Genomic DNA, 27,153 nt, shown 5'->3' with positions numbered 1-27,153 from the left:
GTTGTTTGAGAATGGAATGTCCCACAAGCTCATAGCTCAAGGTCAAGTGTGCATTGATAAAAAATGCTAAATATTAAAAGTACTAAAACAGATCTGACTTTGATAACTGTTTGGCGTGGGAATGTGGAATGTGGTACAAACAAGAACTAGTGACCAGTGTGCACATTCTCCAGATTCATTTCTTACTTTTGCCCACTGCATGTTGAGTGGAAACACTGCAAATTAAATTAACATGGACATTTGCTTATTTTATTTTATTTAGAATTTATTTTAAACATTTAATCCTGCAAAAATTCATTTATAATTAAAGAAACATTTTGGGAGCATCATTTTTTGTTAGGTTTTATTATTATTATTAAAATAACCCTGTTTTTCTGGCATTCATCTTTTTTTCTTCACCCAGGAGAATAGGCACCCTAAACAAATGTTTGGAGATGAAACTGGATCTAAGCAAATTTAAAAGACGGGTAAGTCTGTAAGAAAAAGCCTCATACAAGTACAGGCACTTATAATTATTGTCTTTTACGAAGTTAATTTCTGCATTGTATACAATTTATGTTGTCACCTATGTTTATTCTAGATTCAATATGATAAGGATGAAGAGCCCAGCGCCATCAGCCCTAAATGGTCCTATGACCGAAAGAATAGACGTTGGATCCGCACAGATGGCATGGACTTCCTGCCCTCAGTAGACAGCTCTATATCAAGTCTAAGAAGATCAGAGAGCTTTGAGGCTTCTCTCTCGGACAGTGGTGAGCACCATGAGGTTCTCTCCACACACAGTTCTAGCAGTGCCGACAGTGACACTGGGAGCCCCACTATTAAGACCCCCGAAGATCCAGAGACAAGTCAAAGCTCTTCTAGATGCTCCTTAACTTATAAACCCCTGTCTCCAGAGGGCTCCTGCAGTGGACCGCCATCCCCAGAAGAGCCTCATAACTTCAGTAGTGTAGATCGATTTCCTGAAAAGCCTCCTCTGAGGATGGGTCAGAGCCTGCTCCGTAAGGTGGAAAAGCTTCGACTCCGGGGGTCAACAGCACGCCCTCATAACAAAGGTAGGAAGACCCGGTTGATCATCGGCAGTCCTGTGTTGCAAGAAGATGTGGAGGACAGGAAGGAACAGTTTCATCATCTTCACCTTTCAGGGCTTGAAGATAATACGTGTAGCCTTGGATCATATTCGCCTTCTAGTTCCAGCAGCAGTCCATCAGGGAACAGCAGCAGTGTGAGCACCCCAAGTCCAGTCACCAAGGTTCGCAGTAATAGTAAAAGAAAGGAAAACCACACCCAGGCTGACCTAGATGCCCACATAAAGAAGCTAGACATGAACAGCCAACACAATCTAAATGCTGGTGCCGTCTTCGAAATTCCACATGGTCACAAACCGGGAACGTTTCCTACAATTCTGAGCCACAGTTCTGCCCTCACACTGATCGATAACACAGTCAACTGGAGGACTGGGAGCTTTCACGGATACCATGGCCGAAGGTGTCGAAGCAGCGGCTCTAAAGATCAGGAACCGTCGTGCAGTCCCCTCGCGGCATACGAACACCGGGTCAGCATTTACGACAACGTCCCAGATCATTTGCAGATCACAGACGACGATGTCTTTTCAGCCTTGGATAGCGTCATGGAGCGTATCAGCGGGCTGCAGGAATTAGTCACTTCATGGACAGAGAAACTATCGGAAGATGGCGATTCAGATTTTTCCCACCCCAGCTCTCCCTCACCCTCCTCTCTGAATGACATCCACCTCGAAATCAAAGAGCCCAGTGAAGCGGATCAGGCTTGCCCCGAGCAAATTTATGACAAGCGCTCAAAGGCAACGTCACACAGCCTTCAGTCCGCAGAGCAACCCTCAAGGTAAGAGGAAACACCACGTTCTTAAAAAACGCGAAGTCTGCTGGTTCAGAATTGCAAACGAGGTTGAACGGTTTTGTATTTTTCAGCGCTCAGAAGCTGTTCTGGTGCAGTGAACTGATAAAAAGTATTCCCCACACTGGCATTACGGCACAGCTCGCACCGTGTGTCTCAATGCTACAGAGACTGAGTCTGCTCAGACTTACTGCTTTGATGGACAAGCACTCACCTTTCAGCAAGCAAGGCTGGAACTGGTAAGATGGGCGATAAAACAAAAAGGTAGTCCAAGAGAGGCCTGTTATGGAAAAATATGATTTTATGCTTAATATAACCTGAATATTTGTATTCGTAGCAACATATCTGTCATTAAGCTGTCGTGAAGCTGTTGTAATCAGATAAGAAAAATCAGTTAGCACAGAAAGGAGGTTCCAAAGTCCAACACCTAATTTGATAATGGCTAGAGCAGTATAAAGGGAGGGCCATAGGATCTGTTCCTGGTTCTTCAGCTATTCCACTGCTGTAAGAACCCACGATTGTGCCAGTAAATTCTTCCATTCCAGTCACCTGTAATCATTGTTTTCATGTATCATCTCAACTATTATTCCACGACAGGCCTGTCAGGGTTTCAAAAGCAACTTTTAGTAAATTTTGCAAAGAATGTGGCCAGCACTTACTTGCTTACTGTATGAGCTAGTATGAAAAGTCTAGGACCCCTGGTTAATTCCTAACTGGTAAAATGAGCTATAAAACAAAAAAGTAGTCCAAGAGAGGCCTGTTAGGGAAAAATTAAATTTTATGCTTAATAATAATTAATTATTTTCTATATATATATATATATATATATATATATATATATATATATATATATATATATATATATATATATATATATATATATATATATATACAGTATATATTGTTTATATATGTTTATGCATTTTCTCCCCTTTTCCTCCCGACTTGGGTCACGCTTCCTCTCCACTAATGCCAACCCCCGGTCTGATTTGAGGAGAACGAAGCTAAACCCCTCCGACATGTGGGTAGCAGCCGTATGCATTTTGTCACCTACACTAGGCAGGTGCATATATGCGAATCAGCCTTGTGTACAGAAAGACGCATTCTTTCCCCGCCCCTGTGCAGGCACCATCAATCAGCCAGCAGAGGTTGTAGTGCATCAGTTATGAGGAGTCCCTATCCGGCTTAATACCCCACCCCTATATGAACAACTGGCCAATCATTGTTAATGTGGCCAGATGGCAGAGATGAGATTTGATACGATGTATTCGAAATCCCAGCTCTGGGGCGCTAGCATGTGTTTTTACCGCTGCGCCACCTGAGCGGCCCCCCTTGGTTAATTCTTAACTGGTAAGATGAGCTATGAAACAAATAGGTAGTCTAAGAGATGCCTGTTGGTGTTTCAAAAGTCACTTGTAGCAACATCTGCAGAGAATGTGGCCAACACTTACTTGCTGTACATTAGTTGTATGAGCTGGTATGTAAAGTCTAGGACCCTTGGTTAATCCTTAAAACCAAGGTGCTTATTGGTAACACCGCTAAGAATCCTTAAGTATTTGGTGCTCTATACGTAAGCATGAGGGTTTACGTGGCCCCAAAAGCTCCATAGAAACACAGCTGGGGTTTGTTTTGCATCTGAATCTCCCCGTGAAATAATAGCCTATTTGACATTATGCGTTTGTAAATGGAACAGGAGGAAAACTAATTACTTAAAGGCAAAGAGGACAGAATAATTAAGTTTTTTTAGTAGAAAGTAATGGTCTACTTGTTTTAAGAGTCATTAAGCTAACTACAAGAGTCCCCTACCCACCCCAAACGTACCCACGCATATTGATCCCTTGTATTCAGACACTTGACTTTGGGAATGGTTTGCCAAGTGCTTGTTACAGACCATTTAATTCCAACTTTATTCTACTACTCAACAACAAGCAGTCAGAGTGTTTTTATATGAGGTCGTGTTCAGTCACCACTGGGACATTGTTGGGATTATGGAATGAAAAGAATGCTAAGACTGGCTTTTAAATAAGTAGCAGAGGATGGAATGGCACCAATACATACACACACATACACTGATCAGCCATAACATTAAAACCACCTCCTTGTTTCTACACTCACTGTCCATTTTATCAGCTCCACTTACCATATAGAAGCACTTTGTAGTTCTACAATTACTGACTGTAGTCTATCTATGTCTCTACATACTTTTTTAACCTGCTTTCACCCTGTTCTTCAATGGTCAGGACCCCCAAAGGACCACCACAGAGCAGGTATTATTTAGGTGGTGGATCATTCTCAGCCCTGCAGTGACACTGACATGGTGGTGGTGTGTTAGTGTGTGTTGTGCTGGTATGAGTGGATCAGACACAGCAGCGCTGCTGGAGTTTTTAAATATTGTGTCCACTCACTGTCCACTCTATTAGACACTCCTACCTAGTTGGTCCACCTTGTAGATGTAAAGTCAGAGACGATCGCTCATCTATTGCTGCTGTTTGAGTTGGTCATTTTGTAGACCTTCATCAGTGGTCACAGGATGCTGCACACGGGGCGCTGTTGGCTGGATATTTTTGGTTGGTGGACTTTTCACAGTCCAGCAGTGACGGTGAGGTGTTTAAAAACTCCATCAGTGCTGCTGTGTCTGATTAACATACCACCATGTCAGTGTCACTGCAGTGCTGAAAATGACCCACCACCCAAACAATACTTACTCTGTAGTGGTCCTGGGAGAGTCATGACCATTGAAGAACAGCATGAAAGGGGGCTAACAAAGCATGTAGAGAAACAGATGGACTACAGTCAGTAATTGTAGACCTACAAAGTGTTTCTATATGGTAAGTAAAGCTGATAAAATGCACAATGTGTTTAGAAACAAGGAGGTGGTTTTAATGTTATGGCTGATCGGTGTATTGACTATGTAATGAAATTACTATTAAACAGCAATTTCCAAATCATGTTTGATTGAAGCTGAGCATTTAAAAAAATCATGTCTTCCGTTGCAGGACAGTGCCAAAAGTCTACAGAAAGACAAAAGCATCAGAACACAAGAGCAGGAAGGTGTTTGGTGTACCTTTGCTCCAGAGCGTCCAGCAGTCAGGAAAACCTCTGCCCCCAAGCATCCTCCGAGCTATGCAATACCTTAAGATTGAGGGCCTCGATCAGGTGAGGTCCTTGTTTCATCATCCATAAAGCTCACTTTAAAGAAGAACCTTTCCAATCCCAGTCATACCTGTACATAGCCTGGGGCATTCATGGTCATGAATGAATTTATTTCTTCATCATAATCAGACAGATAACTCTAATTCTTTAACAGGTTGGCCTCTTCCGAAAGTCTGGGGTGAAATCTCGAATTCAGTATCTGAGGGACATGGTGGAGGCTGACCCTGATGGATTTTCCTTTGAAGGCCAGTCTGCCTTTGATGTAGCTGACATGTTAAAGCAGTATTTCAGAGATCTACCCGAGCCCGTGTTCACTAGCAAGTTATGCGAGAGTTTCCTGCACATCTACCAGTGTGAGCAATCCCTATCTACCATAATAAATTTGTAATGTTGGAATATCTGTCATATGAAGGTTACCTTCAAGAGAGAATAGTCCTTATTTCTTAAAGTTGCCTGGAAACAGGCTCAAATTTTGTTGTCGACAAACTCTGTATTTTATTTATGCTAGTCATGTCATCAAAACTAGTAATTCAGGCAGAAATGTAGTGATTATAAGCCATACATTGATCAAATAGATTAAATTGACCCAAAGTTTAATGATGTCATGCAAGCATACAGTATATAGGTCTAAAATCTTACAAAGAAGGTCACACTATTGTACCTGTATTCCCTAAATAGGTTTCAGAGCAACTCCGATCATAAGGTCATTATTATTATTCATTATTATTTTTATTTATGTACTGATATGACTAATATTCTTGGTATTGGAAGTAATTTTGGTGATTTTCCCAGGATGTTAAATGACAAAACTGAAATTAGTAATAAGTTAATAAGTTTAAATGTAAAGAAACACACAAGGTTTATTTGACAAAAGGGCACCCAGGTGGCGCAGAAGAGTAATCTGCAAGTGTCTGCAAAATTGGCTTCCAGTCTGCTGGGCGGAAAAGACCGGCCTAAGGGGTGGGGTAATTAACGCTGTGTAAGGACCTTGGTTTCCCAGGACGCCTGTACAGAAAGTGGAGGAGCAGGGCGTCCAGCCAGGTGGTGCATTGGGATATCCCGCTAGCACACCAGCACCAAGATTCTGAAATCCCTGGTTCGAATCTCGGCTCTGCTCCCGGTCGGCTGGGCGCCCTCTAGCAGGCACAATTAGCAGTGCCTGCAGACACAAATTGGCCACTGTGTCTGCTGGGTGGGGAAATGACCGGACTAAGTGGGTGGTCTTCAAATGCTGTGCAAAGACCCTGCAAGGGGTCCGCTAGGACTGCGCACAGGTTGGAGGGCACGTGAGCAGCAATATACCCTCCTTGAACACAATCAGGAATCCACAGCAGTGGAAGACAAACTGACTATGCTAAAATGGGAGAAAATATACAGTCTCCTTGCACGTCATCGGGTCTCCAGCAGCGAACTGGCTATGCTAAATTGGGAGAAAAAGGGGATAAAACAAGGAAACTGGTGTTAATAATTGTGTATACATAAAAATAATCTACTACTTATTAACAATGGGCCAATGTGTACGAACCTCATCAAGCTTCGTGAGCTGACTTACTGGACCTTCTGTCTATATGGCCTATTTCTTTGCATTGGGTGGTGTCAATATCTGGTCAGATTTTTTGTATTCTCCTTTCCTTTCATCCATCACAGACTTTCCGAAGGATAAACAGTTTGAGGCAGTGCAAGCAGCCATCTTCCTTCTGCCTGATGAGAACCGAGAGGCTCTTCAATGTCTCTTGTTCTTCCTCCGAGAAGTTGTAGCCTATGTGGATGACAACCAGATGACCCCCACGAACATTGCAGTGTGCCTGGCCCCCTCTATATTCCATCTCAACATCCTCAATAGAGACACCAACAGCAGGTTATTAAGATTTTTTTTATTGTTTTAGTAAATAAATCACAATTTGACATTCCTGCATTATGTAGCTCGCGATGTTGCAAGTCGGCGCATGTGCCAGGTTGCTCCACATGTACTTTACCAGCGTTTTCCTTTTTCCTCAATTACTTCCAGATTTTCTTGAAGTATAAAACCCCTCATTATGGACAGTTTTACACAATAACAAATGACATCAAACCTCATTAAGGGTCTAAGTTATGTTTTGCAACATGTTTTTGTTCAATGGGTACTTACATAACCAACAGTTACTGACAGCTGCGTAGGTTTCCAGATCTGAAACAGAGAGACGACGAAATAACACATTGTTTCACATTTAATGTGTCATTTAATGCGTCTTTTAACTTAAAACCATGCTTTTTATTTATAAAGGGACCAAGTGAGTCATCATAGTGCAGAAGTAGCATTTTTAACACTTGAACAAGAGACCTACAAAGTACAAAAAATGATTCATACTTCATCCTGCCTGATGATTTTACTTCCTAAGCTCCACAAATATAAATAAATCACATACAAACCACCTCCTTGTTTCTACACACATTGTCCATTTTATCAGCTCCACTTACCATATAGAAGCACTTTGCAGTTCTACAATTACTGACTGTCGCCCATCTGTTTCTCTGCATGCTTTGTTAGCCCCCTTTCATGGTGTTCTTCAATGGTCAGGACTCTCCCAGGACCACTACAGAGCAGGTATTATTTGGGTGGTGGGTCATTCTCAGCACTGCAGTGATGGTGGTGTGTTAGTGTGTGTTGTGCTGGTATGACTGGATAAGACACAGCAATGTTGACAGAGTTTTTAAACACCTCACTGTCACTGCTGGATTGAAAATAGTCCACAAACCAAAAATATCCAGCCAACAGCACCCTGTGGGCAGCGTCCTGTGACCACTGATGAAGGTCTAGAAGATGACCAACTCAAACTCAAAAAAGTACCAATAGATGAGCGATCGTCTCTTGACTTTACATCTACAAGGTGGACCAACTAGGTAGGAGCATCTGATAGAGTGGACAGTGAGTGGACACGGTATTTAAACTCCAGCAGTGCCACTGTGTCTGATCCACTCATACCAGCACAACACACTCAAACTCAAACTCAAAAGAAGCTTTATTGGCATGACAAATAAGGACATTTGTATTGCCAAAGCAAGTTACAGGGAAATATAAACAATAAAAATAAGAAAGAACAAAAATATACAGAACAGTTACATGTGCAAAAAATATAGAATAGAATAAAATATTAATAAAAACAATAATGAGGTAGTAAAACAATCAGTTTGTGCGTGTGTGTGTGTGTATGTGTGTATGAGACATGGTCACCCACTGTCCCTCACCTGGTGGCAGGTGTGAGTATAGAGTGCTGCTAGTGTGCAGCTCTCTCTGTGCTCCCCCAGTAGATGGGGCAGTTTGTCGGGGTCTGGGAGGGAGGTAAAGTTGAGGATGATGTTATTAAATTTAGGGAAGAATTGGGAGCGGACGTGGTGGTACTTGGTACACCGGGTGAGGAAGTGCAGCTCCGTCTCTACTGTACTGAGAGTGCAGTGCTGACACAACCTCTCCTCCCGGGGAAGCCAGGACCGGGTGTGTCGCCCCGTCTCCACGGCCAGGTCGTGTGCGCTCAGTCTGTACCTCGTCAGGGTGTTTCTTAATTTAGGGTCGGATACTGTGCTCAGATAATCTGCTGCACTGTAGTGTCTGTTTAGGGCCAAATAACACTGCATTTTACTTTGAGATTTAGTTTCAGTTTCCCAATAATTCAGATATTTAGTTCTGAGTTTTTGTGTAATTTGGTTTATTCTAATTGGGTTTACAGATTTCTCTTGTTCCTGAGTCTTTATTGTGTTAGTGTGTGTTATTAATGTGTTTGTGTGTGTTATTAGAGTGTATGTGTGTGTTAGTGGTGTATCTGTGAGTGTTAGAGTGTCTGTGTGTGTTATTAGTGTATCGGTGTGTGTTAGTGGTGTATCTGTGTGTGTTACTGGTGTATCTGTGTGTGTTAGTGGTGTGTGGGTGCAGTGACTCAGGACCAGTTGGATGAGGGGACTGGTATGTTTGCTCAGCTCTTGGTGTTTCAGGGCTTTATAATGATAAGTTTGGGGGTCGCTCTCATTTAGATGGTTCCAGAAGTTGATTGCTCTTCTCTGTATGTTTATAATTAGTGGAAATCGGCCTAATTCTGCCCTGCACACACTAACACACCACCACCATGTCAGTGTCACTGCAGTGCTGAGAATCATCCACCACCTAAATAATACCTGCTCTGTGGGGGTCCTGACCATTAAAGAACAGGGTGAAAGCAGGCTAAAAAGATACGCAGAGAAAAAGATGGACTACAGTCAGTAATTGTAGAACTTCAAAGTGCTTCTATATGGTAAGAAGAGCTGATAAAATGGACAGTGAGTGTAGAAACAAGGAGGTGCTTTTAATGTTATGGCTGTCCGGTGTAAGATAGGCTAGGCTAGTCATGTCACCAAAACAAGTGTAGTGACTATAAGCCATACATTGACTAAACAGTTTACACTAACGTCAACATAATAAGCTATGTGCTAACATTACCCACAAAAGCTAGGCTAATTGCTCAGATTTTAAGAACACTTCCTTTGCTCTGTGAGTTGTGTGATAAAAAATTTTACCTAATATCTTTGTTATTGTGTAAAATTTAATAAATGTTCAAATAATATTAAAAGAAATCATGTTGACCGACCTGACGATTATGTCTTAATATTAAAGTTAAAATCTAATGTTTACATACTTACAAGTTATGGCAGATATGGGATTTTATTCTGTATTCCATTTTATTTTATTGGTGACTAATCATCAGAACACATTATTTTTCCTCCAGCAAAAAGGGAAAAAAGACAATTTTTTTTATTTAAAAATAAGAATACTGCAATAAATCTAATTTGCACTGCGCTGCTCAAAGCAAGGAAGTTGAGATTGCCATGATGTCACCACCAAGCCCCCCAAAAGTAAACAAATGCAGGCGTCTTATTCATATACAAACACGCCCTAGTTCTAATCATCTTTCCAAGCTCCATTCATATTCCCACTGTGCACTGGGTGGAGTTTTACAGATTGATATCTATTCTGTAACTAGATGCCAAATGCAGCTAGAGAGAAAATTGAGATTTTGAATAATGTCTTCTCAAATAAGAGGCAAAAGCAATGAACAATCACCCTACATCATACACTGATGAGGCATAATATTATGACCGCCTCCTTGTTTCTACACTTAATGTCCATTTTATCAGCCCCACTTACCATATAGAAGCACTTTGTAGTTCTACAATTACTGACTGTAGTCCATCTGTTTCTCACATACTTTTTTAGCATGCTCTAACCCTGTTCTCTTCAATGGTCAGGACCCCCACAGGACCACCACAGAGTAGGTATTATTTAGGTGGAGGATCATTCTCAGCCATGCAGTGACAATGACATGGTGGTGGTGTGTTAGTGTGTGTTGTGCTGGTATGAGTGGATCAGACACAGCAGCGCTGCTGGAGTTTTTAAACACTGTGTCCACTCACTGTCCACTCTATTAGACACTCCTACCTAGTTGGTCCACCTTGTAGATGTGAAGTCAGAGACGATCGCTCATCTATTGCTGCTCTTTGAGTTGGTCATCTTCTAGACCTTCATCAGTGGTCACAGGACGCTGCCCACGGGGCGCTGTTGGCTGGATATTTTTGGTTGGTGGACTATTCTCAGTCCAGCAGTGACAGTGAGGTGTTTAAAAACTCCATAAGCGCTGCTGTGTCTTATCCACTCATACCAGCACAACACACACTAACACACCACCACCATGTGAGTGTCACTGCAGTTCTGAAAATGCACCCAGCATCCAAATAATACCTACTCTGTGCTAGGGCTAACAAACCATGCAGAGGAACAGATGGACTACAGTCAGTAATTGTAGAACTACAAAGTGCTTTTATATGGTAAGTGGAGCTGATAAAATGGACAGAAAGTGTAGAAACAAGGTGGTTTTAATGTTATGGCTGATCGGTGTATTAACACCATTTCCCTAAACTGTCAAGTTGGGCTAGAAGGAGGAAACAATCCTAATTAGGTTTTCCACAAGACGTCACAGCTGGGTAACATGTGTCTGACTTTTCCTGTTTTTTGGGCACAGGTCAAATCAGAGGAAGTACAGCTTGGGTAGGCCGGACCAGAGGGATCTGAGTGAGAACCTGGCTGCCACTCAGGGGTTGGCGCACATGGTGGCTGAGTGTACTCATCTGTTTCAGGTACAGCTTTTCTTTCCCAGTGTAACATGTTAAATATTACGCGTATAATATGAAAACCTTTCTTGCAACAGTCTATTACATACGACATATCCATCTTACATTTAGATACCACATTACTGGGAGGTGCAGAATTCTGCTAGCTTTCAAAAATACCCCCTCAACATGGACAGAGGGCTCTGTGCTCCCTTACACAGTTGCGAGAATCATCAAGCGGACCGTTCCCGCCTAGACCTTTCCATTCAACAGTTCCTGAGGGAGGTGAGGGAGAAGACCAAAGACTGGGTAACCTGCTCCACCTCCGATCATGTGGACGTAGCATTTAAAAAGGTGATTGATTGCGTGTGCTGAATCCCAGCTTGAGATATATGTAAGGGATCAATGGAATGGAATGATAGTAACCAGAATTCTGTAATTTGGGGCAGGTTGACGATGGCTACCCATTGCCATTGTGGAGGGCGACGGTGGAAGTGGATGCCCCACAGAAAGAAGTCCTTCAGCAAGTCCTGAGAGAACATGGAGAGTGGCAGAGCGACCTCCAGCACAGCGAGGTGGTGGAAACCTTGGACAAGGATGCTGAGATATACCACTATACCCTTTGGTCTGCTGGCACGAGGCCACCATTGCAACATCTGCTATTGAGGTAATGAGCCATATATAGGCTTTAAGCTGTTGGCACTAATAGGGACTAGTACATTACATTGATGGACAAAAAAAGATTCTCCTTCACATTGCTGTCACCTCTTATTAGAACTGGGTTTCTCAACTCTAATTAAGAAGGTTTTCTGCTCCCAACACTCCTCATGAAGGGTTTGGTTATGAGCTCCTCTAGATGAGGAGTTCTGGAGCAGGAAAAGTTAGGAACTCACCATTCATGACCCTAATGTTGCCCAGAAAGTAGCTGAATCTGACGCTTCTGTCCTAGTTTAAGAACCCACTATCTATTTTTATACCCACTACAGTGTACATTACATACTACTACCTCTAAACTTCTTGACCTTCTCTCTGCAGGACCTGGCAGTCGGACCCTTCATCAGGGCCGTTGTTTGTAGCATCCACTTCAGTAGATCGCCCTGATGTTCCAAGCAGCGGGAATACAGCCCAAGTGCTCTGCTGCATGTTTCTGGTGGAGCCGTCAGGGCCGAAACGGTCACGACTCACACACTTCTGCCGAAAAGACAGCGGGTGAGTATCGCTGATCAAAGCGAGCTACAAAAAAGCAAGCCAGGGGAAGATAAATAGCTCCACTGGAGGTTCTTCTGTAGCCTCCTGGAAGATCAATTTACTCCCGGTGTAGCGTATTTTAACTGAAGGCTCCGGCGCTCCAACGTTGAAGTGCAATCAACGAAACACGAGAGCGTAATACGAAAAGACGTCAGGAAAATTGAGAGGCGCAGTAGGTGAATGCGCCGCTGCTTCTGAAACATGCAGAGTAATCATCTGAAAACGTAGTGCCACCTTCATGACTACCTGGCTGACGGGTCTAGGGATTTAAGAGATCATACACTACAGCGATCCTCTCTGCAAAGGCTTTTTCAAATATATATTTTTAAATCAGGGGTGGCATCAAAACCTGTAACCACACAGGCCTTTGAAGTTCCTGATAAAGTTCCTGTACCCATGCACTAGATTTTGGAACTAGAAGGCTGGAATTTGCCTTAATTTAGTCACAAGTGTATTGGTGAATAGACACACTGATGTTGGGCATTGAAGCCTGGCTTGCAGGCAACATTTCTAAACGTCCCATGTGCTTTCCAACAGGAGTAGTCAAGCTAGCCCTGTTTATGTGGGCTGTACTTAATCTATATTCACTAACAAGGAATTAGTGCCATGTTAGTTATAATGACATTATAGCTCCACCAATTGTTTACCTGACACGTTGTCATGTATTCCAATAATTCAAAGAAAAACATTATTATACATATCAATATAAATATTAATACATTAATATATGTTGCTTACAAGTGTATAAACAACTAAAGGTACAGACCAGCAGAGAAGGGACTTGACATAGCGACTGGCTGCCATTCATTTTCAATTAAAGCTGGAGATTTCTGGTGACAGGAGGCGGAGCAAACGTTCGAGACGTGAAAGTGGGCGGAGTTGGCGATGCAATAAAATTTAGCAAAGTTAAACTTTATGCAAATTAGGAATGAATGGCGCTCAGGTGGCGCAGCGGTAAAACACGCTAGCACACCAGAGCTGACATCTCGAACTCGTCAGGTCGAATCTCAGCTCTGCTAACAGCAGGCTGGGCGCCTACACGGACAATGATTGGCTCATCCTTTGGGTTGGATGCCGAAGGGGATTTGTCATAACTGATGCAATTATGACCTCTGCTGGCTGATTGATGATACCTGCACAGAGACGAGGGATAATGTGTGATCAGGGTGTGTCTCTCCAAACACAAAGCTGATCGTGCAGGGGAAAGATGCAGTCGGCTACTGCACATGTGTCAGAGGGGGCGTGTGTTAGTCACGGCTCTCCTCGGTCAGAGAGGAGGTCAACATCAGTAAAGATGAACCGTAATACAATCGTGTAATTGGATACAACGAGATTGAGAAGAAAATTGGGGGAAAATTGCAAAAAATAAGTAAACAAATTAGGAGTTTAGCGATGTAGCAATTACTAATAAAAATTGAGCATTGAACAAAGCAGTACTTGCATTATCTGCGCTCCATTTCTGGTTCCTATTACAGATTAGGGAAAAACACATTGTCACGGTGTCAAACTTCTGCAAATAGACCTGGCAGCGAATGCAAAGACCAAACACAGTTTGCTTGTCATGACTGCACAGACAGTGATGGACTATGCAGGAATGAAATTTATAGACAAGCAATTTGCCTCCAGGATTTATACGTTAAATTTGTAATAAAACTGCTCTGTAGATACTACAAGGGATCTACTGCACTTTTATATTTTGGTTGGAAATGTGAGGGCAGGAGGAGTAGTAATCGGTCGTGTCTGAAAAACTGAGAGGGAGCTTATATTCTGAATTTAGCGCCATCTGATTTCACTCAAAGAGGCTTTAAGGGGAAGAAGATTTTCATGTGGTGGTGATGTGAAAGCAGCGGTGCATCAGAGGCTACACCCTTAACCAAAAACAGTTTTGCAGATGGCATTAAAAAGTTGGTGCGGCCGCTCAGGTGGCGTAGCGGTAAAAACACACGCTGGAACACCAGAACTGGGTTCTCAAATACATCGTTTCGAGTCTCAGCTCTGTGTGCCGGCTGGGCTGAGCGACCACATGAACGATTGGCCTGTTGTTCAGATAGGGGTGGGATAGGGACTCTCTCATAACCAATGCAATTACGACCTCTGCTGGCTGATTGATGGCGCCTGCACAGAGACGGAAAAAGAGTGCCGTCAGGGCATGTCTCTCCGTACACAGTGCTGATCCGCATTGCACTTGTTAAAGTGTAGGTGACAAGATGCATACGGCTGCTTCGCACGTGTCGGAGGGGGCGTGGGTTAGCTTCGTTCTCCTCAATCAGAGCGGGGATCGGCATTGGTGGAGGGGAAGCATGACACAATCGGGCAATTGGGCACTCTAAAAAGGGAGAAAAAGGGGAGAGAATGCATAAACCAAATATATATTAAAAAAAAGTTGGTAAGACTCAAAATTCCTTAATAAACAGAGTTATTAAAAGTGCAGAAACTTTTTGAAGAACCCTCGTAGTGAGTAAATTACTCTATATATTCAGGCAACAAGAGGCAATATAAATAAATAAAAATTGCTGTCGGTTTGAGCTTAGGTTTGAATTCTACTATACTTGGAGTGCAGATCCATATCCACCACCGTGCACTGCGATTAATCTGTCACAACCAGCCGCTTCAAGCCAATTACATCCAGCGTCGTGTCAATAAAATCCACTCGGCTTTTTCAGCTCTTTTTCCACCTTTTAAAACACAAAGGCAGAAATTGCGGTAGATAGAGGATTAGTTGACGTTAATTCAGCTTATCGACTGCTTGCTTTTATTTGTTCCTTTTAAGTCCGCTTCGCATTGTCTGCATGCCTAATGGGGCCGATCTCATTAAGCAAAGAGAAAATTGAAAGTAAACTCGTCTTTGTCTGTGTCTCGAATGAGCTGTACACCGATCAGCCATGACATTAAAACCACCTCCTTGTTTCTACACAGTGTCCATTTTATCAGCTCCACTTACCATATAAAAGCACTTTGTAGTTCTACAATTACTGACTGTAGTCCATCTGTTTCTGTGCATGCTTTGTTAGCCCCCTTTCACCCTGTTCTTCAATGACCACTACGCAGTAGGTATTATTTGGGTGGTTGGTCATTCTCAGCCCTGTAGTGACACTGACATGGTGCTGGTATGAGTGGATAAGACACAGCAGCGCTGCTGGAGTTTTTAACACCTCACTGTCACTGCTGGACTGAGAATAGTCCACAACCAAAAATATATCCATAATATCCATAAGATGACCAACTGAAACAGCAGCAATAGATGAGCGATCGTCTCTGACTTTACATCTACAAGATGAACCAACTAGGTAGGAGTGTCTAATAGAGTGGACAGTGAGTGGACACAGTGTTTTAAAACTCCAGCAGCGCTGCTGTGTCTGATCCACTCATACCAGCACAACACACACTAACACACCACCACCATGTCAGTGTCACTGCAGTGCTGAGAATGATCCACCACCTAAATAATACCTTCTCTGTAGTGGTCCTGTGGGGGTCCTGGCCACTGAAGAAAAAAGTGAAAGCAGGCTAAAAAAGTATGCAGAGAAACAGATGGACTACAGTCAGTAATTGTAGAACTACAAAGTGCTTCTATATTGTAAGTGGGGCTGATAAAATGGACAGTGAGTGTAGAAACCAGGAGGTGGTTTTATTATTATGGCTGATCAGTGTATATCCCTGAGCGTCTAAGAACCGTCTCTCTCTGTCCATCAGGGGCCGATCTCTGGAGTGGCACAGAAAAGTCACTGGGCACCTGCTTTCATCCAGCCTGGTGGCAATCAGAGACTCTTTAAGGGCCAAGACCAAAGACGCAAGGGTGTAAACGGCGTTCGGAGACTGGCTCTTTTAATCCTGGCTAGTTTTGGAACCACCGAGGCTCAAGCTCAGCACAAAGTAAAAGTGGAGGAATGGGACCGCTAAAGTTGTTTCGCAGGAAGTACACGACTGGGACAATCCAGCCTGCAGATGAGGAAAAGCAATGCGACGACGCAACGTTGCAGGACGTGCGGTCTGCTCAGCTTTATTAAGACTGACAAGGAAGAGTGTCAGTGTAATGAAATGTCTCTTCCCATTTGAAGGGCCATCTCACAGGCTAACACGTTGCAAACGTCGTGTCCCACCCCTGCGCCTCATGTTTGTTTTATAGTTTTTATTTTTTTAAAGCATTACAGCTGGGTGACGACGCTAAAACACTTCTTCTGAGGTGAACTAATCTTAGACGTCGCTTCAAAGCGAAGAAGAGATCCAGGGCAGACGCTTCACGCAGCAGGACCTCTTTTTGTACGTTAGCGACTGTGACACTGATTCATGTTGGCACGTGTTGTGTTGGCAACTGTAAAATTCACATATTTATTCCACGGTGTTTGAAAGCCTGTCTGATCAAGCTAAGCACTTTCATCCGATGATGTATGAACGTCATCTGGCATATTACGACGCTCGCTGTTCACGGAATGCCTGTGGGGACTTCAGATTCTCTCGCCATGTGTATTGGTACATATTTAATGTATGTCTGATTTTATTGTATCCTACATACGCGCTTCCTAATCAAATTTAATATAATGACATTCAAATGTTACAGAAGAGATTATATAGAAACAATAAACGCTGAAACGTGTCTCTCTCTAGTGGTCACTTCTTCTTTCTATCTGTGAATGGATCTTTTTAAATAAAATAATTAAAGATGATGGGAGGGGGGGGGGGGGGGGTCCTTTCCGTCTTTTTGTTCTTTCTTCCTTCCTGTTTTTTTGTTCTCTCTGTTCTTTTTTTCCAGTTCTTTTTGTTCTTTCATTTTGTTGTTTCTTTTTTTGTGCGTTCTGTTCTTTCTTCCTTTCTTTTTGTTCTTTCTTCCTTTTTGTGTTCTTCCTTTCTTTTTGTTCTCCGTTCTTACTTTTCTTTTTGTTCTTTCCTAGTTTCTTTTTGATCTTTCTGTTCTTCCTTCCTTTTTGTTCTTTCTTCCTCTTTTTGTTCTTTCTGTTCTTCCTTCCTTTTTGTTCTTTCTTCCTTTCTTTTTGTTCTTCCTTCGTTTTTTTTGGTTGTTTCTTTTTTTTTTGTTCTTTCTTAGTTTCTTTTTGATCGTTCTGTTCTTTCTTCCTTTTCGTTTTCTTTCTTTCTTTCTTTCTTTTTGTTCTCTGTTCTTCTTTTTCTTTTTGTTCTTTCTTAGTTTCTTTTTGATCTTTTTGTTCTTTCTTTCTTTTTGTTCTTTCTTTTTGTTCTTTTATTTTGTTCTTTCTTTTTGTTCTTTCATTTTGTTTTCATTTTGTTTTTTCTTTTCGTTCTTTCTTAGTTTCTTTTTGATCTTTCTGTTCTTTCTACCTTTCTGTTCTTTCTACCTTTTTGTTCTTTTATTTTGTTCTTTCTTTTTGTTCTTTCATTTTGTTTTCATTTTGTTTTTTCTTTTCGTTCTTTCTTAGTTTCTTTTTGATCTTTCTGTTCTTTCTACCTTTCTGTTCTTTCTACCTTTTTGTTCTTTCATTTTGTTGTTTCTTTTTTATGCGTACTGTTCTTTCTTTCTTTCTTTCTTAGTTTCTTTTTGATCTTTCTGTTCTTTCTTTCTTTTTGTTCTTTCTGTTCTTCCTACATTTTTTGTTGTTTCTTTTTCTTCCTTTCATTTTGTCTTTTTGTTTTTCCTTACTTTTTTAATCTTTCTGTTCTTCCTTCCTTAATGTTCTTTCTTCCTTCCTGTTCTTTTTGTTCTTTCTGTTCTTCCCTACTTTCTTTTTGTTATTCCTTCATTTCTTTTTTGTTCTCTCTGTTCTTTCTTCCTTTCTATTTGTTCCTTCCGTTTTGTCTTTTTGTTCTTTGTCCTTTCTGTTCCTCCTTCCTTTCTGTCTTTTTGTTCTTTCTGTTTTCCTTCCTTTCTGTCTTTTTTATTCTTTCTGTTCTTCATTTCTTTTTTGTTCTTTCTGTTTTTTTCTTCCTTTCATTTTCTTTTGCTATTTATGTTCTTTCTTTCTTCTCTGTATTTCCTTCCCTCCAGTTCCTTTTGTTCTCTCTGTTCATCTTTCCCTCCAGTTCTTTTTGTTTTTTCTGTCCTTTATTTTTGTTCTTTCTGTTCTTCCTTCCTTTCTGTCATTTAGTTATTTCTTTACTTCTTTTTGTTCTACCTCTGTTGCTTTTTGTCCTTTCTTTATTTCTTTTTGTTCTTTTTTCTTTTGTTTATATTTCTGTTCTTCCTTCCTGTTGTTTCTGTTTTTTCTTTTTATTCTTTCTTTCTTTTGTCTTTGTTTTGTGTGTTCTTTCCTTTATGTCTTTTTGTTCTTTCTGTTCATTCATTTGTCTTTTTGCTCTTTCTTTTCTTCCTTTCTTTTTCTGTTCTCCCTTTTTGTCTTTGTTTTGTGTGTTCTCTTTCCTTTGTCTTTTTGTTCGTTCTGTCTTTTGGTTCATACTTGCTTTGTTCTTTTTTCCATTCTGTCTTTTTGTTCTTTGTTATTCCTTCCTTTCTTTTAGTTTTCTGCTCTTACTTCTTTTCTGATTTTTTATTTTTGTTCCATCTTCCTATCTGTTTTATTGTTATTCTTTCCTTTCTGTCTTTTTGTTCTGTTGTGCCCTCCATTCTCCGTTCTCTTCTTCCCTCTTTTCTGATTTTGTTCTTTCTGTTCTTCCTTTCATTTTGTCCACTTTGTTCTTTCCTCCTTTTAGTCTTTTTGATCTTTTTGTCCTGTCCTTCTCTTCTGCTCCCTCCCCCCCTTTTTTTTCTTTCCTCTGACTGTATAAAGCTTGTATACAGCACCACACAGGTTAGTGCTGTAACTGTTGCATTAAGATAATGCATAAGTACCTTAGATATGCACTTAAACGTCTGTGAGTAATTAGCCGACACTTTAAATCTATAATTTAGATCACACACCTATCAGGAAGGTGCTGGTAGCATCCAATAAGTAAATAACAAAAACGCTTCAAAAGCAAATTAAATCAGTCCAATTAATCTCCATAAATATTATCAGGCCAAGACACTACATTAATCTTCTACAGTTTGTTTAATCTTGCAGAGAGAGTGAACTGTGTGCTAAACTGTATTACCTTATGCAAAATGGAATGACTTAAATGGGCTGGTTTCCCACACAAAGATTAAGCCTAGTTTAAAAATGAAGTGAAATTTCTATAGTTACACGCCACTGAAGGGCCTTTTTATTCCAGGATTAGGACAAATCTTGGTCTGGGAAAGCAGCCCAGAGAGTATTTAATTTGAAGAAAAACAAAATACAAAGAGCCTCAAAGCCTTTAAGCATTTTAAAAGTGCACTTATTGTGGACAGCGACAGTAGAAAAACAGTCTAGAGGAGCTTATTTAGCTACATCGTGTTTTTGAGTGATGGTAAGAAACTGGAGATAATGGACAAGCTGATGTGAGAGGCACATGCCAAATTTATCATGGCCAGTAAGTGCAGGTGAGATTTAAACCCAGAATCTAAGGACATTACTTACTTGTTACTTCTCGCACTGTAGCCTTCGTTCCCATGACGACGTAAAGCTTGCTCGGCTGTGGACCGTGTCGTCTGGTTCCAGCAGATTGTCGTTCATTGTAGTCTTTCTCCCGATCTTTTAGCATGTCCAATTTTTACCCAATCGCGATACGCTTCCTCTTTACTGGTGCTGACCCCCGCCCCGATTGAGGACAGCGAATTGACACGCGCCCCCTCCGACACGTGCGCAGTAGCCGACTGCATCTTTTCACCTGCACGAGGCGAGTTCATATGCGAATTAGCCTTGTGTATGGAGAGACCGACCCTGATCACATTATTCCTAGCCTCTGTGCCATTCTGGCAGATGCCATTAATCAGCCAGCAGAGGTCGTAATTGCATCAATTATGAAGTCCCTGTCCGGCTCCCTCCCTGTATGAACAACAAACCAATCTTTGTTATAGCCGCCCAGCCAAGTCGGATGGCTGAGTTTCACACCGACGGGTTTGAAATGTCAGCTCTGGTGTGCTAGCATGTTTTACCACTGCGCCACCTGAGCGGCAGGCAGACCTGTTTTTTAATGACTGGTTTGACAAATTTCCTTTCAGCATAAGTGGGTTCTCTTTCAGACCCTGAGAAAAAGACCACTGTTCCACTGACTTATGGACGACTGTTGGCACAAATGCTTCCGAGACCAGTTTTGAAATCTGCTTTCTGAGATTTGTACAGAACTTTCTAGACATTTACATTGTTATAAATGTGGCAAACAGTCAAACTAGCCCTGTGTATGTGGGCCTAGACCAAAAAATGCCAGCAGTGTTAATCAGTTTCTTTATTTAATACTATTTTATTTATGTATTTTCTTCCTTTTCTCCCAACTTAGCTTCTGAGGAGGGTATATTAGCCTGACACACTCCCACCGATGTGTGCACAGTCCACCAACCCCTTCTCGTGCATGGAGAGTCACACCCTGATCTCCACATTCCTTTACTTCTGTACAGGCACCTCAGGCTACTAACAAGGGTCCTTACACAGTGTCGAAGAACCCACCCCCTTTTATTTAGTCTGGTCTCTTCCCAACCAGCAGACTAGTGGCCAATTTTGTCTGGTGCATGCACTGCCAATTGTGCCTGCTAGGGGACGCTTAGCCTTCCTTCCTTTCTTATTCTTTCTGTTCTTCATTTCTGTCTTTTTGTTCTTGCTGTTCTTCCTTTCTTTATTCTTTCAATTCTTTATTTGTCTTTTTGTTCTTTCTGTTCTTTATTCTTTCAATTCTTTATTCCTGTCTTTTTGTTCTTTCTTCCTTTCTTTCTTTATTCTTTCAATTCTTTAATTGTCTTTGTTCTTTCTTTCTTTATTCTTTCAATTCTTTGTCTTTTTGTTCTTTCGGTTCTTTCTTTCTTTATTCCTGTCTTTTTGGTCTTTCTTCCTTTCTTTCTTTATTCTTTCAATTCTTTGTCTTTTTGTTCTTTCTGTTCTTTCTTTCAATTCTTTATTCTTGTCTTTTTGTTCTTTCTTCCTTTCTTTCTTTATTCTTTCAATTCTTTAATTGTCTTTGTTCTTTCTTTCTTTATTCTTTTAATTCTTTATTCCTGTCTTTTTGTTTTTTCTTCCTTTCTTTCTTTATTCTTTCAATTCTTTATTCCTGTCTTTTTGTTCTTTCTTCCTTTCTTTATACTTTCAATTCTTTATTTGTCTTTTTGTTCTTTCGGTTCTTCCTTTTTCTTTTTTGTTCTTCTTGTTCTTACTTTCCTTTTTGTTCCTCTCATCCTTCCTATCTTTCTTTTTCTTTTTGTTATTTCTGTTCTCTCTTCCATTCTGTCTTTTTGTTCTTTCTGTTCATCCTTTGTTTTCTTTTTTCTGTTCTTCCTTCCCTCCTGTTCCATTTTTTCTCTCTGTTGGTCCTTCCATCCAGTTCTTTTTGTTCTTTCTGATCTGCCTTTCTTTTTTGTTATTTCTGTTATTTCTTTCTTTGTCTTTTTGTTCTTTCTGTTCTTCCTTGTGTTCTGTCTTATTGTTCTTCCTTCCTTTTTGTTCTTTCTGTCCTTTCTTTTCTGTTCTTTCTTCCTTTCTGTCTTTTTGTTCTTTCTGTTCTTCCTTCCTTTCTTTTTTTCTGGTTTCCCTTCCCTCCTGTTCTTTTTGTTCTCTCTGCTAATCATTCCTTTTTTGTTCTTTCTGTCCTTTTCTGTCTTTTTGTTCTTCTTTCCTTTTCGTTCTTTCTGTCCTTCCTTTCTTATTTGTCTTTCTGACTTTTTGTTATTTCTGTTTTTGAACCGCTCTGGCCTGCCCATCCCTCAATCTCTAGATAGCTGTTCTGACATTTATGTGAAGAATGATGAGCGATTGAGTCGAGAAGTAGTTTTTACAACAAGCTGTTGGGGTTTTTATTTGGTTTACCGTAAAAATACAACAGTGCATGGTTTGCTTGGCTGAGGACGAGGAATCAGAGGGATCACATCCTCTGGACCGGAGTGAGGCCTAGGATGTCGAAGCCCTTGGCCATCACGGCAGCTGTGGCCTCGCACAGGAGCATCCTCCACATGTTTACTTTAACCACCTCGCCTAGGAAATAGAAACAGAAAGTAAGAATGTAAACAAGTCCATTTCACACAAAGAGCCATTTACTAAATTAACAGCAGATAATGTCATTTGGAGCAATATCGCCGCTTCATTGACCAATACAAATTCAAGCAGTGTTCAGAAAATTCAATAGAAAGCACAATAAGGCTGAACAATGGGTAATATTGTGTTCCTTATGAGCTGCTGATGCCATTTAAGAATAATATATTCTGACGGGCTGGTGTACGAACTTAAGACCGTTATAACGTCAATATTGTCGATACGGCCGGGCAAGTGTTGCATTCTGGCTTTTAAGTGCTATGTTCCAAACAAACCACAGTAATGGTTTAATCTATACCTCTGTTTAACTGTGTAATTTAATGCAAGTGTAAAAAAATCTGTATCAAATCAATGACATGCTTCTAATTAGTGGGAAAAGTTTAAAGGTCCTTCCCTATTTCAGAAACATTGGTTTGCAAGACCCCCAGTGGCCTGCACAGATCTCTGACCTCAACCTCACTAAACATTTTGGGATGAACTGGAACATAGTGCGAGAAAGGCGTTCAGATCCAACATCAACACCTGACCTTACAGCAAGGCTGTCAAAGCCACAAAGTTATAAGCAAAGGTAAGGACAGTGGCAGCTTAGCAGTTAAGGTACTAGACTAGTTATCAGAGGGTTGCCAGTTCAAGCCCACCACCATTTGTATTTATTCAGTTTGCGTCACAGATGATGTGTCAATAAAACACTTGACTCAACGAGTTCGTGTTTTACTTCACAACCGGAAAAAGTTTGGAGGTTTTTAATTATAAGCACATTTACAAAATAACGGATTATATTCCTAATGGGACACACGCTTATAAATTTAATAGCATCTGGAACAAGGTAAGGTAAGCAGTGGTTATGGATGTTTTGCTGTGTTTGGGATTTTGGCCGCTGTGCCGTAATTTGCAATGGAAAAAAAAAAGTCAGTTTAAGCTTTTAACTGGTACATAGGAAAGTAAAAACACTAAGTAAAACAGCAAAATACAGTCACTAATCTGTTGTTGTTTTTATCTGAACTTACATATTATTTGTTTATTTCTACGCTACATTTCCAATATATGTTTTGTGTATATTATATTGACTCGTGACTTCACTCAGACTCTAGCCTAAAGACTCGTGACTCGACTCGGACTCCTATTTTGTGACTTGTGAACATCTCTGGTTGAACCACCTTACCACCCCTATCCACCCACCCATCCATCCATCTAGGTGCAACCGTATATTTATGTCCTTGGTTCTGGTGCAATTGAGTTCTGGTTGTTGGAATATTGGGTGGACATGGGTCATATCAAATTGTAGGAGTTCTCCTTGTACTGACTTGTACTTACTTACTAACACACTTTTCCATTTCCAAAAAATTCCAAAAAAAAAAACAAAAAAAAACACACTTACAGGTTTTAGCAGATTTGTGTTCTTGGACTGTTGTCTACATAAACTAGAGTAATGAAATGTTTACTATGGAAGCACTTCTGTAAGTCGCTCTGGATAAGAGCGTCTGCCAAATGCCGAAAATGTAAGCTTTGGGAGATTGTGAATATCCTTTAAGGAAACTCACATTTTAAAAGTGCACTGCTTAGTTTTTTTTTTGTTTTTTTTTACTATAACAAATCATTCAAAAACTAAACTAAACTAAATTAAACTAAGAGCTGTCCAGATCAGTGTTGGACTTCTTGTTGTTTATACATACTTTCTGTCACTACTATATAAATACACCATATACAATAGAAAACCCTGCAAGGGTCGATTAGAACCTTATAAGTCGATTGCGAGTCAGGGCTTCTTGTCTAACACTGGTGCCTGACCTTACAAAATACCCTACAAATGAGCACAAACTCTCACAGACCCTCCAGGTAAGCTGTTCATTTTATTTTGATGTTTTACAGCTTTAATCCATGTCAAGAATGTGGTGGGTCCCGTTTCCCTGGAATTACACAGGACACCCCTGACAGGATGCCAAACCATCTCAGACATAGCCAATGATGTCTTATGAAATCGCCCGACCGGACAATAGCACTTATAGGTATTGGAATCCTGGATCCCAGCTATATTGGGTTAACTTAAATTACTGCTGGATCATTAAAGCAAACTAGACACTTTAATGGCCATGGTTTTGAAACTGACCAGCATTACTAACCAGGTGTCCACATACTTTTGGCTATATATTGTTCATTAAAAAAGAAACAAAGGGAAAATTCATGCCCTAGTTTGCATCCTGAAACATCTTGCCCTGTTTAAATCCTGGTGATAATCAATCCCAAACCAGCTATTAAATCCAGCTGGTCTGTATTTAGCACTTCTAACCCCGAGGTTCGTGATCGTGCTGTGAGCTCCACCTGTTTGTCGGTCCTTTTCCACACAGTAGCAGCTGTCGTAGAACTCGGTGAAGGTGGTGGCCAGCTCATAGAGATAGTCGCATAACGTGTGCAGCAGCAGGTCGTCCAGGATCTTGAGCAGGATTTCGGGAAAACGCAGGATGCACCTGCCGAGCTTCCACTCCTTCTCGTGGTCCAAGACGATCTCGCAGGTCTCTGCGGCTTTCCGCAGTACCGCTTCCTCGATGTTAGCCAGCCTGGCTATAGATCTGAAATTTACAGATGGGTAAGAGAATGATATTAGGGTGCATTCAAATGAGAAGCAGCAGACGTCCGCTCTACTTAAGCGGATGTGTTTTTGACCATTTTGTATAAATTCTTCAAACTGATATCATGCAGTAGTGGGTGTTCGGACCAATGCTGTAAGCTGTTTTATCAGAACGTGAGGCTCTACCCAGAGATGGGGTCTCCGACAAATGTAAGTCGCACACACAGAGACTTCAGACTCGACACGGACTCGTTTAAAATGACTCGGACATGACTCATGACTCGCAAAAAAAATGACTCCTAAACAACAAGAGTCCCTGGAATACCCTACGTAGTGCACTTCACAGGAACAACTGGGGTGAATGGAACGCTCCTACAGAATTGGCACTAATGGTTGTAGGGCCGCTTTCTAAACCAATCAGACCTTCTGATTTTAATTTTTAGTAAGAAATGCTGTTATTTGCATTTATTCAGTTTGCGTCACACAGATGATGCATCAATGAAACGCTTGATTGGCTTTCTAACGAGTTAGTTTTTTACTTCACAACCGGAAAAAGTTTGGAGGTTTTTAATAACAACATTTACAAAATAACGGATTATATTCCTAATGGGACAACACACAGTTATAAATGTAACAGCATCGTATCAGTTTAAGCTTTTAACTGGTACCTTCTTGTTACAGAAATTACATTCACTTGCACAATGACTAGGAAAGTAAAAGCACTAAGTAAAATGGCAAAATACAGTTACTAATCTGTTGTTGTTTTTTATCTGAACTTATATATTATTTATTTATTTCTACATTACATTTCCAATATATGTTTTGTGTATATTATATTGACTCGTGACTGGACTCGGACTCTAGTCTAAAGACTTGTGACTTGACTCGGACTCTAGTCTAAAGACTTGTGACTTGACTCGGACTCTAGTCTAAAGACTCATGACTTGACTGACTAGTCTAAAGACTTGTGACTTGACTCGGACTCTAGTCTAAAGACTTGTGACTTGACTCAGACTCTAGTCTAAAGACTCGTGACTTGACTCTGACTAGACTAAAGACTTGCAACTTGACTCGGACTCTAGTCTAAAGACTCGTGACTTGACTCACTCTAGCCTAAAGACTCGTGACTTGACTCACCCTAGCCTAAAGACTTGTGACTTGACTCAGACTCTAGTCTAAAGACTCGTGACTTGACTCGGACTCTAGTCTAAAGACTTGTGACTTGACTCGGACTCTAGCGTAAAGACTCGTGACTTGACTCGGACTCTAGCCTAAAGACTCATGACTTGACTTGGACTCTAGCCTAAAGACTCGTGACTTGACTCGGACTCTAGCCTAAAGACTCGTGACTTGACTCGGACTCTAGCCTAAAGCCTCGTGACTTGACTCGGACTCTAGCATAAAGCCTCGTGACTTGACTCGGACTCTAGCGTAAAGACTCGTGACTCGACTCGGACTCTAGTCTAAAGACTCGTGACTTGACTCGGACTATAGCGTAAAAACTCCTGACTTGACAGACTCTAGACTAGAGTCTGAGTCAAGTCATGAGTATTTAGACTAAAGACTTGTGACTTGACTTGGACTCTAGTCTAAAGACTCATGACTTGACTCACTCTAGCCTAAAGACTCGTGACTTGACTCACCCTAGCCTAAAGACTTGTGACTTGACTCAGACTCTAGTCTAAAGACTTGTGACTTGACTCGGACTCTAGCGTAAAGACTCGTGACTTGACTCGGACTCTAGCCTAAAGACTCGTGACTTGACTTGGACTCTAGCCTAAAGACTCGTGACTTGACTCGGACTCTAGCCTAAAGACTCGTGACTTGACTCGGACTCTAGCCTAAAGACTCGTGACTTGACTCGGACTCTAGCATAAAGCCTCGTGACTTGACTCGGACTCTAGTCTAAAGACTCGTGACTTGACTCGGACTATAGCGTAAAAACTCCTGACTTGACAGACTCTAGACTAGAGTCTGAGTCAAGTCATGAGTATTTAGACTAAAGACTTGCAACTTGACTTGGACTCTAGTCTAAAGACTCATGACTTGACTCAGACTCTAGTCTAAAGACTCATGACTTGACTCAGACATTAGTCTAAAGACTTGTGACTTCACTCGGACTCTAGCCTAAAGACTTGTGACTTGACTCGTACTCTAATCTAAATACTCGTGACTTAACTTGGACTTTAGCCTAAAGACTTG

General features: G+C 41.1%; 2 protein-coding genes and 1 long non-coding RNA gene across 4 annotated transcripts in view; 1 reads left to right on the top strand and 2 right to left on the bottom strand.

Annotated features, from left to right (window-relative positions):
* The window catches only part of si:dkeyp-23e4.3 (rho GTPase-activating protein 7), an 88,862-nt gene extending 71,881 nt beyond the window's left edge, over window positions 1-16,981 (top strand). For both annotated transcript variants that reach the window (XM_063011323.1, XM_063011324.1), the window contains exons 4-14: window positions 404-467; window positions 581-1,863; window positions 1,950-2,114; window positions 4,872-5,031; window positions 5,183-5,381; window positions 6,676-6,886; window positions 11,052-11,166; window positions 11,272-11,493; window positions 11,589-11,806; window positions 12,175-12,348; window positions 16,081-16,981. In XM_063011323.1, the coding sequence (XP_062867393.1) occupies window positions 404-467; window positions 581-1,863; window positions 1,950-2,114; window positions 4,872-5,031; window positions 5,183-5,381; window positions 6,676-6,886; window positions 11,052-11,166; window positions 11,272-11,493; window positions 11,589-11,806; window positions 12,175-12,348; window positions 16,081-16,189 (2,920 nt within the window). In that variant the 3' untranslated portion in view covers window positions 16,190-16,981. The remainder of the gene's footprint in view (window positions 1-403; window positions 468-580; window positions 1,864-1,949; window positions 2,115-4,871; window positions 5,032-5,182; window positions 5,382-6,675; window positions 6,887-11,051; window positions 11,167-11,271; window positions 11,494-11,588; window positions 11,807-12,174; window positions 12,349-16,080) is intronic.
* Window positions 6,913-14,968, bottom strand: LOC134330272 (uncharacterized). The gene is made up of 3 exons (XR_010014993.1): window positions 14,937-14,968; window positions 7,157-7,195; window positions 6,913-7,041 (listed from the first exon to the last, which is right to left on the bottom strand). It is a non-coding gene; the product is annotated as an uncharacterized LOC134330272 (long non-coding RNA).
* A 5,141-nt stretch (window positions 16,982-22,122) lies between the features above and the next one.
* Window positions 22,123-27,153, bottom strand: part of rars1 (arginyl-tRNA synthetase 1) — a 30,888-nt gene continuing 25,857 nt past the window's right edge. Inside the window, exons 14-15 of the mRNA XM_063011917.1 lie at window positions 24,705-24,952; window positions 22,123-22,328 (exon numbers count right to left, since the gene is read on the bottom strand). Of these exons, the coding sequence (XP_062867987.1) occupies window positions 22,219-22,328; window positions 24,705-24,952 (358 nt within the window). The 3' untranslated portion in view covers window positions 22,123-22,218. The remainder of the gene's footprint in view (window positions 22,329-24,704; window positions 24,953-27,153) is intronic.

The sequence above is a fragment of the Trichomycterus rosablanca genome, chromosome 16, assembly GCF_030014385.1.
Source record: "Trichomycterus rosablanca isolate fTriRos1 chromosome 16, fTriRos1.hap1, whole genome shotgun sequence".
In the NCBI taxonomy this organism is placed as follows: Eukaryota; Metazoa; Chordata; class Actinopteri; order Siluriformes; family Trichomycteridae; genus Trichomycterus; species Trichomycterus rosablanca.
This window is presented reverse-complemented; position numbering and strand designations above follow the sequence as displayed.